Source organism: Triticum urartu, chromosome 1A (assembly GCF_056163025.1).
Source record: "Triticum urartu cultivar PI428250 chromosome 1A, HENAU_Tu73, whole genome shotgun sequence".
NCBI lineage: Eukaryota > Viridiplantae > Streptophyta > Magnoliopsida > Poales > Poaceae > Triticum > Triticum urartu.
Genome location: NC_141873.1, coordinates 399555257 through 399572872, shown reverse-complemented (window position 1 = coordinate 399572872; position 17616 = coordinate 399555257). Strand labels below are relative to the sequence as shown.

Genomic DNA, 17616 nt, shown 5'->3' with positions numbered 1-17616 from the left:
ATAGAATATTCTATTTTCTCTTCTTCTCCACTATTCCTTTCTTCTTCTCCTCTTTTTTTTCTTCTTTTTTTCTTCGATCTTCTCCTCTAGCTATTCCTTTCTTCTTCTTCTTCTTCTTCTTCTTCTTCTTCTTCTTCTTCTTCTTAATTTTTATCGGGAACGAGGGTGTCGAGGATCGCCGAGGGGTCGAGGGTCGGGAACTAGGGTAGAGGGTCGAGGGTCGTTAAGGGGTCAAGGGTCGAGGGTTTCAGGGTCGAGGGTTCGAGGGTTCTATAGGGTCTAGGGATCGAGGGTCGAGGGTTCCAGGGTCGTCTAGGGGTCGAGGGTTCCAGGGTCGTCGAGGGTTTGAGGGGTCGAGGATCGCCGAGGGGTCGAGAGAGGTTTCCTAGTGTCAAAGTATTGAAGAAATCCATGGCTTCATCATTAGCCGGAAGTAACCAGGGCATGACGAAGTCCTCCAAAGTTATTTTGGAATGGTGTCCCGGATAGGATAATTTGCCTTTTTGTATGAATTTCAGCAAAGGCCTTCCAAATAACGATATTTGGAAGGTGTTGCTGAACTTTGTACCAAAAAGCGAATTATCTTATCTGGGACTCCGTTCCAAAATAACTTTGGAGAGCTTCGTACCATCATGCACATGTTACTTTCGCCTAATGATGAAGACATGGTTTTGTTGAATCCTTTGACACTAGGCAACCTTCCGACCCCTCGACGATCCTCTCGAACATGAGAGGAAGAACAGGATAAAAAAAGAAGAGGAAGAAGAAAAAAAAGAGGAGAAGAAAGAATAGAGGAGTTCTTCTCCTCTATTCTTTCTTCTCCTCTTTTTTTTTCTTCTTCTTCCTCTTTTTTTATCGGGAACGAGGGTCGTCAAGGGACATATAGATGTAGTGTCGTCGTTGTCGATATATACCCCCTCCTGATAGCTTCAACACGTGGGGGGGTCGAGGCCACTAATTAATATATATGATTCCTTACTATGATTAGGTAGCTAGTTCTACGTTTGGTACTAATATATCCATCTGTCATGTTTGAATAATAATTGCCATGTTGTAAATATTTGTAGAAACTATGGACACCGCCCTAGACGAAGCAAAAGAAGCGTTGTTGAGGGACATAATCGTAGAAGGAAGTGATGCCGTCTCGTTGTTTCTCAACGACACCGATGGTCTGGAAGGAGAGGGTGAACAAGCTGGCTACGGTGACCTAATGCCGGTGCAAGAAGAAGAACATGAGGACGGCTCCGGTGACCCAATGCCGGTGCAAGAAGGAGACCGTGATGACGGCTCCGGTGACCGAACCGAGTCCGGCCAGGTATATATATTAGTTAAGCCTGTGCTGACTAGCTGATTGATGCATTCATTGTTTTGGTATGCACACATATTAATTAAGTCTTTGTTCTTTTTTCTAGCCCTCCGGATCGAGCACAACTTCGGTAAAGAGACGAGGCCCGAAGAAAAAGTTGAGCTCGGATGAAAAGTTTGAGATCATAGCAATCGCGCCCGACGGCCAACCGATTGAACCCCTCCGGACAAAGAGCGCATTTGTTGCTCAGTGCGGGGTTCTGGTTAGGGACAAGATCCCGATAAGCATCCAGCAATGGTTTAAGCCGGCTACAGAAGACCCTGAGGTGTCTTATGTCAATGATATGCAGAAAAATGATCTTTGGACTGAGCTGAAGTCAAATTTCACCCTACCGCCAGAGGATAATCCAGAGAACCCAGTTAAAGAGAAATTAATCAAGTCTTTTGCTCTTAAGAGGATGGCAGAACTATTCAGGAGGTGGAAGAAAGAGCTGAATAAGTTTGTCGAAAATAATGAGACACCAGAATTCAAGGGCAGATATGAGAAGATCAGAGATCACTGGCCCGCATTTGTGGCCCAGAAGACATCGGAAAAGAGTAAGAAGATGTCGGCGACAAACAAGCAAAATGCTGCGAAGAAGATGCTTCACCATCGCACGGGGTCAGGTGGCTACCTCGTAGCCCGGCCTAAGTGGGCCAAAACTGAGAATGATCTGGTTGATAAAGGGATCGAACCAGAGACAATTAGCTGGCCAGACCGTTGCCGGACTTGGTTCTTCAGGGCTGGCGGAACCTTGGACCCTGTAACAGGGAAGTGCATTTGGACGAACGATCAAATGGACATACCAGTCAGGAAGCTTAAGCAGTATATCGAAGCAGCGCAGCAAGGGAAGTTCTTTCCAGACAGAGAGAACGACAAGCTCACAATGGCCCTCGGGAATCCTGAGCACCCTGGACGGACACGAGGCACGCCAGGCTCCATTCCGTGGAAGGTTGGGTTTCTGGACGCAGGCGGTTACAAATCCCATGAGAGGAGGAAAAAGTGCAGCAGACCCAAATGCAGGCGCTGCAAGCAAGGGTAGACGCGATAGAGGAACGAGAAGCAAATCGCAGCAAACGTACTGCCGAAGCCTCCCCCAAAGCTACCCCGCCATCTCAGCGCAGAAGCAGCGTGGCTTCCACCGAGCTACTTCAGCCGGAGCATGCCTTGATGGCTCCTGCCAGCTATCCCATGGATGCTATCACGGAGTCTCAAAATTGCCACCTTATGACGCAATGGATGAATTTGAAGGTCAAAGCGGCTGTTGGCTCTGTTTATCCTACTGAACCCGGCGCAACTTTTCACTGCCGGCTGATTCCAGAAGGATATGCTAGGGTGATGGTGGATGAAATAACGGAGGGATTTGAGGACCTCCAGCTTGACCACCCTACCGGTGAAGGGGAGACTCGGCTGGGGTCTGCTCTGAAGACTCCATGCCTATGGCGGAAGGAGCTCATCAACCTTCCGAACTGGACGCCTCCGCCTCCTCCTCCTCCTCCGGCGAGTCAGGGCACTCTGCCTCCTCCACCGCCTCCTCCTCCGGCGAGTGACGATCAGGGCCCTCGGCCGGCTCCTTCTCCGGTGAGTGGCGGCACTCCGCCTCCTTCTCCACCCGCGCCGACGCGTCCGAGCAGCCAGCCTCCTCCTTCTCCGCCTCGTCAGCAAGGGCGGAAGAGACCTGCCGCCGCTCCAGCTGCTCCGGCGCGTCGTAGTCCTTCTCCTCCGCCTCGTAAGCAAGTAAAGAAGACAACCGCTCCGTCTGCTCGGTCGGCGTCTCGCAGTACAACCAGAGGCGGGAGGACATACAGATTCGGTCCTTCTCTGAAGACTCCAGAGAAGTTACCATATGAGAGGACCCCGGAGGAGAACGCCGAGATCGCGCGAACCGAAGTGGATGACTGGTTTCAAGGGTTGAGAGCAAAGAGACATCCACCTCCGGAGGAGAAGGTAGATCCGGTGAAAGTGAAGCGCACTCTGGCTGCCCTGGCAAAACCACCCAAGTCTCCGCCGAAAGGCAACTATGAGCGCATTATTGCAAAGACATGGGCCGAAGCGGAGCGGTCGGGAAGTACAGTCAGTGATCAAAGGCTGAAAGAACGACGAGCATCTGGGAAACAAATTGCCTAGCTCGGCGAACAAGCGAAGCAATCGTGCCCCCCCTCAAGGTGCCTAGCGACATCGTCGATCCGAGGATGGTGCCTGGTTATGGCAATGTTGACGATTACCTGCCCGACGATGTACATTATGATCCCATGGAGGTGCAGATACACAGATACGAGTACGGGAAGCCTCTCGTCAAAGATGAAAAATCTTTAACAACGATGATGCGAAGATTACATGATTGGTACTTGAAAATCTGCAGAGAGTCTGGGGGGAGGAGTACTTTGTATGCGAGATTTAAACCGGAGCATGACCTCGTTGGAATTGAACTGTTGCCTATTCCATTTGAGGAGTTCTATCAGTTTTTCAATCAATTGGCCCTCGATAAAACAACGATCACCTGCTACTGTCTGTAAGTACTACTACTTCTGTCATTAAGTCTCTCTATATAGCTCATCTCTTTCATTGCATGTATTTATAATTATCCTCACTATATTATGCAGAATGAAGATCGTCGAATTGAAGAAAAGACAAATCGGTGATATTGGGTTCGTTAACACATATCTCATAGATGCAACTGAGGTTCAACATCGTCCCGGAGATACCGAGGCCAACTTGCTACAATCATTCAAAAAAAATGAAAACAAAGATATAATACTCTTTTCTTACAACTTCAAGTGAGTGTTACTGTCTTGTGCATATTCGGTTTCCCTTATATATTAGTCCAGGTTATAGTAATGTAATTGATGAGTTATGCATGCGTGTGCAGTTTCCACTATATTCTCCTAGAGATTAGGCTTGAGCAGGGAGTAGTAACCGTCTTGGACTCTAAACGAAAAGATCCCCAAGAGTATCCGGACATGACTGAAATCCTCAAGAAGTAAGTTAAATCGATCATTATCCACCATATCAGCAACTTTGTTCATTTCCTGATATCAAGTAATTATTTTCTTTGTCCGGCAGGGTTTGGAGAAAATTCACCAGAAAAGTTCCGGGACTGCCGAATGAGCTAGAATTTAGACACCCGAAAGTAAGTACTATAGTAGCATGTTCCGCGCATCTCCTAGTGATTCAAGCGCTAGTTTCATCAATACCATTTATCAGTCTTGCTTATAAGTTTGATTGACCTCTATTTCTTGTAAAGTGGTTGTGGCAGGAAAAAAGGAATGATTTCTGTGGATACTACGTCTGCGAGTCCATCCGCCACACGACCTGTGAGCGGGGCGGGTACTCTGACGAACAATATGAAGTACGTAAATAACAACATTCACAATTTTATTTTATTATCATCATTTGTATTGAGTTTCATTCATTTATATATATATGTATTGACCCCCTTCTTCAAATTAGATGTTTCGGAAGCGGGATGAACTCCTAGCACCAGCTCGCATGCGAGCAATTCAAGAGGAATTGGTGGCATTCTTTCTTGACCAAGTGATCGCTGAAGACGGAAAATACTATGTGGACCATGAGTCCGTATGATTATATTTGTAAGAGATAATTATTGTATATATGTAGCCGGTAGTGTCGGATAGATATACGAGAACTTGTTATTCGACCAATCTCTCGGAGAAGGAGAGGTGGTCGATATCACTTCTCTCTGTATGCATATATGTTCATGATGATCTTCTGTTTCCTTCGTTTGCTTACTAGCTAACTAGCGTGTCTAGTCCTCTCTATACGTATGTATAGTACGTAGCGTCGACCAAGCACGGACATAAGAGAGGACACTTCTCTCTATTAATTATAGCTAGCTAACACAATATATGAAACACCTAAATTAACCCCCCAAAACCCTCAAACCCCCCCTTCCAAAAAAAAACAAAAACCCTAGCCACAGAAATGCTGACGCGTGGATGCCTATTGGTCCCGATTGGTGCCACCAACCGGGACCAAAGGGTCTCCTGCCTGGGCTCCGCGCACAGGCCACGTGAAGGCCCATCAGTTTCGGTTCTGGATTAAACCGGGACTAAAGGTACAGGGCATTAGTACCGACACTTTAGTCCCGGTTCAGGAATCGGGACTAAAGGCCCTTACGAACCGGGACAACAGGCCCTTTTTCTACCAGTGCCTACCGCCACGTCGCCGTCGTACGTGCCGGCGGTCAGCCGCCCATCCGCCGCCTATCGCGTCATTGCCCTCGTCCAATGGACCCGGCCTTACCCAGGCTGGCACAAGCTCAACTTTGACGGGTCCGTCCACCACGACGGCTCCGGGCGTGCGAGCATCGGAGGCGTCATCAGGGACTCATACGGCCACACCATGCTCGCGTTCGCTGAGAGGACGCCGCACGCGGGTGTCGGCCAGGTCGAAGCTAGGGCGCTTATTCGTGGGCTCAACCACGCGCTTGCGATCGGATGCAATCGGCTCGTTGTCGAGGGCGACGACCTCACCTTGGTGAGGCTGCTTCGCCGTGAGTCGGCGCACACGCGCATTCCTTGGGACATGTACCACCACATCGTCCGTCTCCTTTGCTGCTTCGAGGATGTCGAGGTGCGGCACGTCTACCGAGAAGGCAACCAGGTGGCCGACACCCTCTGCCATGAAGCGTATCGGCGCCCCGGAGTGTGGGGATTGCACCAGCTGCTCCCACCTGCCGTCTGGGCCAAGGTCGAGGACGACCGTCACGGTGCAGTATACGAGCGACTCCGACGGTCACGAAGATGATGACTACCGACTGGCGAAACTGCAAGCGGATGCAAGACCCCATGCATGAAGTGTTAGTATCGCTTCCTATACTATGCATGCATGCGTCTCTTTATCCTTTGTCACTACTAGGTTCTGCAGCTACTACGCTTAGAGACGATTCCAGTGGTCTTTGAATCTCCGTCAAGCACTAGTAATTTTACTAGAGCTTTAGCAAGTCTCCAATCGGGCAGCAAACCATATAATGACGTGCATAACATAGTTCACTATATCCTAATTAATCTGGTCCTAAGCTAAAGGGTTTAAGTAAATAAAGGGCCTTTACAATAAAAAAATAGCAGATAACTGAGGAAAACTCATTTATGTACTGCAAGCAAGCACGGGACGGAGCGTAAAACGCACTCGTTGCAAAAAAAAGTAAATAGAGGTAAAACGCCCGTTTGCTACCCGGCTTGTAGCAGGATTGGGAGTAGAATTGAACTTGTTGATGCACGCGTAATTGTGTGAGCTGCCTAAAGGTCTGGAGACTGTGCTAATAGTTCTGTAAAATTATTCTTGGTTAATCTAGATTCTTTGGCACTGGTGTCTTCTTTCTGCTAAACCTGCAGTTTCCTACGACCGACAAGGGTTATGAACTATTGTGTGCATGCATGTGTGGGTGAAGCTTTGAGCCTAAGCAAGTCTTCGATGTAACCGGTCGAGTTGTAACCGATCTATGTAATGGAACGAAACATTGTTGACTTGAATTTTTATGCAAATTTGGAGTTACTTTTCTTTCGATACATTTATCCTAGTATGCTTATTCTATATAGCTTGTTTTGGTCGGAAATGTGTGCATCTTGCATACGATTGCAATAGTTGACTATCATTGGTAACCATGTCATCATCCCGGCCCCGCCCCTAATCTCCCGCCGCATTTGACAACCATGGGCACTCTCACATGGTTTGTTGCATATGACACCGACGAGGCACTGTGACGGTGTCCTGGATAGGGGGGGGGTGCTAACCTGGTCGTCTCGTCTCTTCGGGTGGGCCGATGGGACCACATGTGTGATCAGGATGGACTCCGGAGGCCATGTAAAGGAGGCGTGATCTAGACTGCCTTCACCAAAGACTTGATGTATACTCCAACATCTCTCCTGTCGCCTTCCTCCTAGATACCGACCTTGTAACCCTAGATCCCCTCCCTGGCGTGTATATAAGCCAAATGGTGTAGCCCATAGAAGGGAGATCAACGCAATATCATTCACCTAGCCTTAGAATTAGACCACACATTACAATCTTGAGGTAGATCAACTATGTATTTGATACATCTCCATCAATATAAACAAGAGCATGACATAAGGTTTTACCTCCATCAAGAGAGCCCGAACATGGGTAAACATTGTTTCCCTACTTGTCCCTATTACCATTGATCCAAGATCCACATCTCGGGACACCCTACCCCGAGGTCTGCCGGTTTTCACCGACACTAGTGCTTTCATTGAGAGTTCCGTTGTACGGTCGATAGAAGAATCAATGGGATCACCGGTCAACAGCTCCGAGCTCGCAGGGATGGATTTTACGCCCGAAGCATCGAGCATGAGGACGTCTCCACGTAAACTGGAGGCAAAGCATAACCCCTCCTTTGCCCCTGCGGGGGATTCTCCTAAAGACGATGGACTAAGGTACTTTTTGGAAATCGATTCAGATGGCGGCCAACCAGCGGTCCAGAAGGTTGATCTTCGAATCAACTCACCCAGGCCAATGGCCGCTGGTCCAACATTTGGTGGGGATAATAGGTTTTAAGACACTCAATCTCTAGAGGTTGAGACGCATCATCTCGTCTCCCACCCGGAGAGTATCGTCCCGATGACTCCGGCCCGCCTGATGTCTGGGACCTAGCTTACGTACAACAGCTCCTAGACGAACTTATTAGGTGTTTATGGGCTAGATTCTCATCTGTCAAAGACATGATATCGGCCTACCAGGACTCTGATATAATCACGGCCCTCCAGTGTGGGTGTAAGGATAAAAGCATGTCGAACGCCCTTGCCCGTTGCTGCGTTCAAACGCTTCCGGAATTGACCAACGTGGTAGCACAATTCTGCGCCATTGAAGATGCCTAGTTGGCCGAGGAAAACGTGGATTCGATCTACGGAGATTACTCAGAACACGGCCGATCGGCACCTTGGCGTGAACCTCGCAAACGGGGCCAGGATAGACACGCCGATAACCTTTGACCGTAATGACCAGCCAAGATCGGCCCTGGATAGGTGTCCCTCCGCGCTGGTCCGCGACCCCATTGTGGATAACTGCTGACTCCGGAAGGTCCTTATGGAAGGAGGCAGCAGTTTAAATTTGATATATGCTAATACTCTGGAAAAGATTCACGTTGATAAATCGCGCATAGAATAGAGTGCCACCACCTTTAAAGGCATAGTTCCCAAACGAGAGGCACGTTGTAGCGGGAAGATAACTCTGGATGTAGTCTTCGGAACTCCAGATAATTATTTTTCCGAGGAGATTACGTTCCATGTCGCCTCTTTCAAAACTGGATACCACGCCCTTCTCGGACGGGACGCTTTTTCCAGATTTCAAACTATACCGCATTATAGTTAGATGAAGCTCAAGATGGCAGGCCCTGAAGGGATAATTACCATCTCTAGTGACCCCGACAGGGCACTCAAAACCAAGAATAAGACGACGTCTCTCACCCTCGAAACTCTTGCCGGAGCTTTCGAGGCCAAAGAGCTAACCACGCTACGTGCCAAAGTCGACCAGGACGATATCATCCTCGACAAGAGATCGAAATCCACTTCTTTCAAACTGGCCGATGAGATAATCAAATTCCAAGTACACCCCACGGACCTTGCTAAAACGGCATCCATAGGGGCAAACCTCGAACTAGAGATTGTCGAGGCCCTACATACTTTCCTTAAGGAAAACTGGGACATATTTGGCTGGCACCCTTCCGATATGCCAGGATACCTCGCAAGCTCGCAGAGCATAGCTTGAACATATTAAAAGGCTATAAACCTGTCAAGCAAACACTTCGACGTTTCTCTAAGTCCAAGCGTCAAGCAATGGGCGAGGAACTGGCTAAACTATTGGAGACATGGTTTGTCCGAGATATAAAAAACCCCGACTGGCTGGCCAATTTGGTTATGGTATCAAAGAAGGATAAGTCATGGCGCGTGTGGGTCGATTTTAAATACCTCAACAAAGCTTGCCCCCAAAGACCCCTTCCCCTTACCCTGTATCGACCAAATCATAGATGCCACAGCGGGCAACGACGCGCTATGCTTCCTGGATGCCTACTCAGGATATCATCAAATGAAGATGCAGGAATCCGACCAGGTAGCAACGGCATTCATTACACCCTACGGGCCGTTTTGCTTCAACACAATGCCTTTCGGACTAAAGAACGTTGGCGCCACGTACTAACGTATGATCCAAACATGCCTGGAGAAACACATCGGAAAGACCGTCGAAGCGTATGTTGACGATGTGGTTGTCAAAACCAAACACGTCGGCCATTTGGTAGACAACCTCCGTGAAACATTTGCTAGCCTGCGTCGCACCCTGGCCAGGTTGACTAGGTTGACTGTTGACTTGGTCAAACTCACAGGCGAGCCTACCCGTTATAGACTAAAACAATATAACAGTGGATTAAATTAACTAATTAAGCTAATTAGATACTGGGACCCACTTGTCAGTGTCATATTAGTTAATAGATTAAGTTTATTTTAGAAAATAAGTTAATTAGCATGTGGGGTCCACATGTCAGTGACCAGGGGTTACCCAGCTAGCAAGTTGACTTGGTCAGCGCAGTCAAGGGGGCTCATGAGACCCACCAACAGTGACTCAGGGTGGGTCCCAGGGCCAGCCACGTCAGCGGCGGCCCCGGAGCAAGCTCTGGCGACCATTTCCGCGACGGAGGGGCTCAGGCCGACGTCAGATTTTGCCTACAGTGCACCATTTGGAGCGTGCGGCGACACGTTCAAACGGGCGTTCAGCGCCATGTCGTTTGGTGGCGGTGTCACGGACGGGTGTGGCGCGTAGCGACGACGGCGACCACCTAGGTGGACGCCGGAGCTCGGGCCTCGGCGCATTCGAGCATAGAGCATGGGGAGGCGTGTGCGTGTGCTTGTTGGGCTCGTGCAAGCACTAGGAGCACAATGTCATGCCCGGACGGGAGTCAGGATGGCTATGGCCGCGACGGCGAGGCAAGGCCATGACAGCGGCTATGGCTACGGGCGATGGGAGACATCGCTAAGGGAGGGGAAACGAGCAGTAGGTCACCGTGTGGCACACGGTTGCCGGCGATGGTTTAGTAGCTGTAGAGGGCGACAAATTCAACGTCGAACGTCGGCTGGTCCAGAGGAAGAAGACGGTGGCGATCTAGCGATGCAGGGGATCCCAGGTTCGTCGTGTGGCAGCAGTCGACACGGTGGAGCAGAACGGAGCTAACGGGCACGGTGGCGCGGCGCGGGGAGGTAGGTGGCTATGCGGGCGAGCTGGCTACGGCGATGGATGAGGCGGCCATGGCGGGAGAGGAAGGAGCGGAGCGAGAGGAGGGGGAAATCTAGGTCGTGTCCAGGCGTCGACGATGGCGGTCTCATCCCCCCACGGCCGTCTGTAGAGGCGCGGGCGACGAGGTGGCTCGACGGGGACGGGCGCGTGCACGAGCGCTCGGTCGCGTTTGACAGGTGGAGAACGTCGGGGGAAGCAGGCTGGGCAGGCACTGTGCACAATGCCATTTCTCCCTTTCTTTCTAATTTTTTTCTCTTTTGCATTTCTTTTTAGTACCAAATGAGTTTTGTAAAATATGGAACTTGGCCACTTAATTACATTGCAATATTTGGCACCACAAAAGGTTTCGGAGATATTTGAATTTTTCATAAATGAAAAATATTTAAATATGCTGATTTGACGCTGTTTTAATTGCTAGAGCCCTTTAAGCAATTAAGTGAACAAACCAAAAAAATCGAAAAAATGCACCTCCCTTTAGGTACAGATATCTATATACTCTCATAAAAAGCAGAGTTGGTGATAATGGTGTGCCTGCCATCCTGCAATATAGGTCATCTGATCTATATCTAACGGATACGAAGGAAACTATGAGAATTTACCCGCATTCCTCTCCACATTTGCAGATAAAGCCTTCCCTCGTTCATCATTTTCTCCTACAAGATCTAGATGTTCCGTGCAACGCACGGGCATCTTGCTAGTAGTTATATGAATAGAAAGGCTGTAGGTGCGGAAGTATCCTTTTCTACTCCTGGGTGCCTTTGCACCCAGGATTTTTTGAATAGTAAAATGCGAAAAGTTAGTAAACAAATTTGTTCCGTTCATACGTTTTCTAATCTCTGTCTACTGCAACCCAAATAGAACACCAAAACTGGCTAGATTTTCTCATGAACTAGCTAGGATAGCTAGATTTTCTCCTCCAGATATCTGGATGGACACCACCCTGGATGTGGTTATTCCTCTTGTTGCAAGCGATGCTACGACGAATGAATAAAGGAGATAATTGTCAAAAAGAACACAAAAACTGCATGATGCACAAAGTTACAAGGCTTAAAGCAGAATCTTCAAAGCTAAACCAATTTGACATGATTAGTTCCCTAAAAAAATTGACATGATTAGTTTGAAGAGCCATACGATGCCGGCTTTGGACAAGTCTTTCAAAACAAAAATTGACAGCCTTCTGATCCTTGGCGAACAATTGCTGAATTGCAAGAGAAGGGCAAGCTAGCTACAAGAATGTATTTTACAACAATGACAGAAGCGATCCAGAACGGATGCAGCATTGTTCCCCACGCTCAGTTCTGTGCTAACTCCATCTGCAGTAACCATGCCAGCAACTGCATCCGTCTAACCTCGCATTGTACAGTTTTGGACTTGTAGCAGGGAAAAGAAGGCAAAAGAAGGATACTGAGCCGGCCAGAAACGCTAGCGATGTCACTCCTGGAACACAGATAAGCACCGGGGAGAAGTTTTACAACTTTGCATGAGCTTACTTTTCTTTCTTCAGAGAAAGAACATCATATGCACATACCTCTTGTTCGCGGTGATGAGAACGCAGGCAAACCCATCATGTTACACAATATGTGAGCAACAATAGGAGGCACAAGATTCCCTGCAGTTTTTTAGAACAAAAGTTGATCAATATGTCATGTTTGTCAAGACAAAATTAAAGTACACTTTCAGTCAAAACATATGAACCAGCTCACCCATGCAGCATGTTACCAAGCGAAAAAGGCATGGCACTTAGTACAAGTGAAATTTCATTTTTCTAACCAGTTCACAGGGCATAAGCTTAGTGAGTGCCATAGCAGAAAGATAGAGTAAATTTACCAGAACAACGCCTGTTCTCAAGAAACTTTTCTTAGTTCATAACAAGGCCATCACAAACAACACGGCTTTTGTATCAGTATCACTGTTGTAGGCTTTTAGCAAACCACACCTTCTACGATTTCACCTGAACAAACATTTGTGGGGGCCATCATCAACCACACGACCGTTACGGGGCCAGAGCAACTTCGTAACAGTGCCGTCAGGTTTGTCTCACTAACTACCGAGTCACGCTTTTCAATTCTCTTGAAAACCTACAAGGCATAATTTCTAACGCTGACACAGATGAAGTCTGCTTTTACAAAACTAATCCTAAAAGGGTGTAATTATTTGATAGTTTGCCAAAATATATGGTTTCACAAAATTAGACTGTCATGTTGGATCAGCAGATGGGTTTAATGAGCACAATATTTTCAATTGTGTTTATAAATTTGGTCCATGTGGGAAGCCCAGTTTCTAAATTTCAGACCTTGCATGGTTTAGTTCCATATTGCCGAAGTAAGGCAGGAGAGAGCAATAAAAGTCAGCACACTTGTCATTCCTTAAAACTTGAAACACATGGCACAAAGAGGTTTGGCTACTCACAAGCCAAACACACGGCCGCATGACTTGAGACACAAGTCAGACAAGTCCCCCTTACTTTTCTTGAACCATGCCCCCTCACAGAAAAATGAATGTGATTCAAACAGTTGAATTCTAGGCTTAATCTGTATTAACTCTGTCAGTTAATGCTAAGTGCACACTAGGACCCAAATTGCGTCTCGTCCCATTCTTCCTCGTTATTAATCTATGTTGGGCATTACAGTGCTAAACATCATCCTCCCTCTATGCATGCATTGATAAGGAAGGTGGGCAGAATCTCCAAACCGTTGCCAGAGCCCACAGAGATCTCCTGCATGGGGCAGCAACAATGTTTGCGGCGGCGTTTTCCATGCAAACACTTTCTGCATCCTCAACGTACGAGCATTGCATTGCTTTGTTTTCAACAGCATCCTTACTGTAAGTTTTTCAAGAGAAAGTAGCAGTAAGAAGAGGAAAGTTCTCAAGAAGAACTTACTATACGGTTCATGTCGAAATTAAAGCAATGCAGTGCTGGAACACCATGGATGCAGAGGACACAGCAAGCAGTCAAGTGGATAACGCTACCAAGAAACCTGTGTCAATGGTTTGGAGATTCCACTCACACTCCTCAGTGAAGATGAGAAGGGACGATGATGTTTAGCAGTGCCAGGGACGGAGCCAGAAAAGTTGTATGAGGAGGTGCAATTGTTGCTGCATCATCGTTGGGGAGGGCCAGAACAGCTAAAATACAATATTTTGCTACCAAAACATCATATTAGTAGCTCTAACAGTGTTGTTTTATCATTGTTGGCCTGGGCCATGGCCCCAGCTCGCCCCCTACTGCCTCCGTCCCTGAGCAGTGCAGCATCCCAGCAGAGAATAACAAAGAGGAAGAAGTTGTGAGGCCAAAATTCAGGTCCTGAACTTGGACATCTCCTGCTCCTCGTGTACCACTAGCTTACAAAAACTGCTACAATCAACAGCCCTAATACATTAATATTTGACTCACTGTTCTGATTTGATCACCCAGACACCCACTAGTAACTGACAGAGTTAATACAAATTAAGCACAATATACAAATATTTGAAATTTTGAATTGCATTCAGTATGAATTAACAGATAAGCAAGGTTCAGCAAAATTAAATGCACTTGAACTGCCATGTAGCGCCACATCAGAGAGCTCAGCCACGAATCTTAAGGCACGAATACTGAAAAGTCACCAAGAGTACACAAGTTTGTGTTTAACCAAAGTTCTTTCATGCCATGCCTCCCAAGTTGGGATCGAACCAACTTTACATTACCAAAAGGGATTAAACCAACCTTGTGCTAGCAATTTGGGACTAGGAACTACAAACTTTGGAATATAGAGGCTAATACTTTAGAAGTTAATCTGACTAGCATTTGCTGCAGCACGAACTAGGACCAACGGCAAGTAAACCTAACATCTTTAAAAAAAGCTAGAAATATAAGAGCTAATTGGAAAAGGAGTACTAGGAAGGTATAAGCAATAGTGACGAATCAATGATATAGCTGAAATAAATAATCCCTCAATTTTCTGTTTTCAAAAACAAAAAGGGAATTAGTAGGACCTGTTCGGATGAACAAAAATGCAGCATACCACCCGAAAATTACAGTGTAGCCTAATTGGACACCTGAGAATGGAAGAAAAGAGTCATGGTAAGTTCAGCAAGGGAAGGAAAAGGTGTTCGCAAATGGTGAAACCAAAGTAATTGTGCAATCTCTGATGATAAGTTTCAAAAAATACATGCAGAACTACGGACAAACAGAAGACTAATGTGTGTAATATGACTAGCTATCAAAAAGTCAGAATGAATATAATCTGTACCAGCAATCACGATTCCCTAACACATATAGTATGTGAGCTAAGAAATGATTCTTATAAACGAACGCTACGAAGGAAGTAAACACTAAATAGCATGACAGAATAAAGACATCACATTCATATTTGAAGTACAATTAATTGTTTTGACAACAATTAGGCATGTCCAGTGTTACTCGCCCTATAAATATATAACGTATAACATGATGCTCCAAATGTTTAGAAGGGACCATTTGAGACCATGGTGTGACTAAATAAAATGTAACGGAAAAAGATAGGTGCTTATACAAGCTACTGCTTGCACTTTGGCAGGGACATTGGAATATACCAAAATATTCTTCGATAGATCACAGGTGCAGGCATAAAGGACACTCCAGCATGTAAAGTTAAATCATGGGCTCTTCTTAATTGCCCATGCTATCAATGAAGTTATACGGAGATTGTACAGCATTAAAGGAGAAAATCAGATGGTGCGAACAAAAATACCAACAATCAGGAGAGATCTCATAAAGTTGCATCCTTGTTGGTGAAGTTCAAACAAGTGGTTTAGGTGTGCTGTGAACAGAAAGACCCAGTTACTAACTGAGAGTAACACAAAACATAAAGGTAAAACTGAATGTGGTCATGCACCATTTCTAAACTCATACACCAATTGCAAGTTAGAAAAGGACGAATTACATAAATTAGCTGAAGGATTTGTGCCAGGCTGGTTCCTTTGAAGTGAAAACTGGTGCAATATATTATACCTATTTACCTAGGCTGAAGAAGATTGGACTCAGAAATATAATGTTATACATTTTGAATCCTCCACACAGAAGAAGAGGTATCATGCACGCCCTGAAAACCAGCTCCTCCGTAAACGGTGCCTGGTCAAAAGATCATCCTCAAATAACATCACCGAAAATAGAAAATGACACTGTTATCTCACTTTTCAGTTGTAACAATAATATAAACGGTGGCAGAGGGAGAATGGAGCTAGCAGGGGTCATGGCCAGCAGAAGTACTGGTCCAAATTATATTTTAGGTGCCGATGCTTGGCCTTCCTTGTGAAATATAATGGAATTGCATTGCTTATCTGATCCCCATAACCACTGATTCATGGCTCTGCTTGCATTCTTATGTTAACAACTTGCACACATGAACTTGTTAGCTGATAATGTAGTCCTACAATTAGATGTTCAGTTAATAATCCCGCATTCACTGACACTAATACTATGTGACATTTCCACATCATCCAATAGGCAGTGTCAAACAATGGTATCAAGGGGAATAAGAACAAACCACTACGTAGTTCCGCCACACCATTACATCCTGTAAGGAGGTTTGCATCCAGCGAGCAAGCTTCTCGGTGCAGCTGACTCCCACCCCATCATCATCCGTGCCACACGAGCTTGACATGACCCAGAGTCTTGCGACGAATGACCCAGCATACACTAGGGATGTAAGGAGAAGTGGGATCACTACTGCCTCGAGCTGATCCATCAAAGCATTTCAGTCCAAGCATCAGAAGCTCACCACTTATTAGTGTATAATCAGAAGCAAAAAGTGGTAGTAATCGAGATACAGCTTGATTACCAAGTGATCACTACGGATGCCGAACACCGCGAGCGCCTTAGACGAGTCGCTCAAGCTCCATACCTGAGAGGTAGCAAGATAGGTCAGGGGATTTGAGATTCCTTCCGGGTATCAAACACTAGGGCTTAGATGGGGACTGGAAGGAGAGAAAGGGGGCACCTACGCCTAGGAGCGCCGCGGTGGCGAGGACGGAGGCGGCGGAGGACACGGCCGCGCACACGAAGCGGCGGTGGAAGAAGGCGTGGAGCGAGGTGGCGGGCGGGAGGCGGAGGAGGAGCGTGGGGGCGTAGAGGACGGCGACGTAGGAAACGGCCATGGCGGCGCACGCTGCCCCCGCAGCCTTCCCGGGTATCGCCGGCGGCGAGGCGGGGTGGGAACCCGCCGGCGTCGCCATTAGCTCCGGTGAACTGGTTTTGCGCGGGGGAACTGATTTGGCGGCCGTGCTGTTACACGGCCCAGGACTTCGACCTCTTCGGGCAGATCGCGGGCGTTGCTTCCGGCCAGGAAGCGGCGGCGCTCTTCGTCGGGGTCGCGGACTGGTTGAGTTCAGCAGAGGCGCCGGTGCGGCTACTTGGACTTTGATTTTTTTTATTTTTTTTTTGTGTGTGCGCGCCCTGAACTTGGGACTCGGGTCTGTGACTACCGTCAGTTCGTGTTGCTGCTGTTGTGGGCAAATTTACAATTTTGACCTGTGGATTAAAACAATTCAGAAAGTGAAGTGGTGCGAAAAAGAAATATACTCAGCTGACCGTTTATATGGCGCACGACACGCAGGTGCCACACCTTACTGTGCAGCGTCTTGCTCTCAGGCGTTGCAGGCCTGGTCAGTCGCTGCACTGTGATTTAGAGGCAGTCGTGCCAAGCCCCAGTTGCAGAAACCACGCGCCGGCGGCCTCCTCCTCTCCCCCTCTCAAGCATCTCCCAAATTATTCAGATCTGACGATTTGGTCCGTGGATTTCTTCACCAATCCATCCTAGAAGGTACTCTCCTCCGATCCCCTTCTTTCTATCCAAAAAATGTATCTTATGTTGAAGATTTGTGGAACCCTTGTTTGATTGAATTAGAATCTTGCATGTATATATATTTGTGGGATTTAAGATTTGTAGATGATATGTATTTATTTTGTAACCCTGATTTAGTTTATTTCTATTGAAAAGATATGTTTTCTATGTTGAACCTAGATTGTTAAGCTGGACCTTATACATGTT

General features: G+C 47.1%; 1 protein-coding gene across 3 annotated transcripts; it reads right to left on the bottom strand.

Moving 5' to 3' along the window:
* Positions 1-11616: 11616 nt before the first annotated feature.
* On the bottom strand, positions 11617-17045 carry FACE2 (farnesylated protein-converting enzyme 2). 3 transcript variants are annotated; one of them, XM_087522676.1, is made up of 9 exons: positions 16571-17045; positions 16408-16470; positions 16114-16305; positions 15587-15698; positions 15319-15387; positions 14582-14644; positions 13298-13427; positions 12135-12215; positions 11617-12043 (listed from the first exon to the last, which is right to left on the bottom strand). In XM_087522676.1, the coding sequence occupies exons 1-8, from the start codon at positions 16799-16801 to the stop codon at positions 12176-12178; spliced, it is 900 nt and encodes a 299-aa protein (XP_087378802.1). In that variant the 5' UTR covers positions 16802-17045; the 3' UTR covers positions 11617-12043; positions 12135-12175. The 3 variants fall into 3 exon arrangements, with proteins under 3 accessions (XP_087378802.1, XP_048535632.2, XP_048535638.2); XM_048679675.2 differs by lacking the exon at positions 13298-13427; XM_048679681.2 differs by lacking the exons at positions 13298-13427; positions 15319-15387.
* Between the last annotated feature and the right edge of the window lie 571 nt (positions 17046-17616).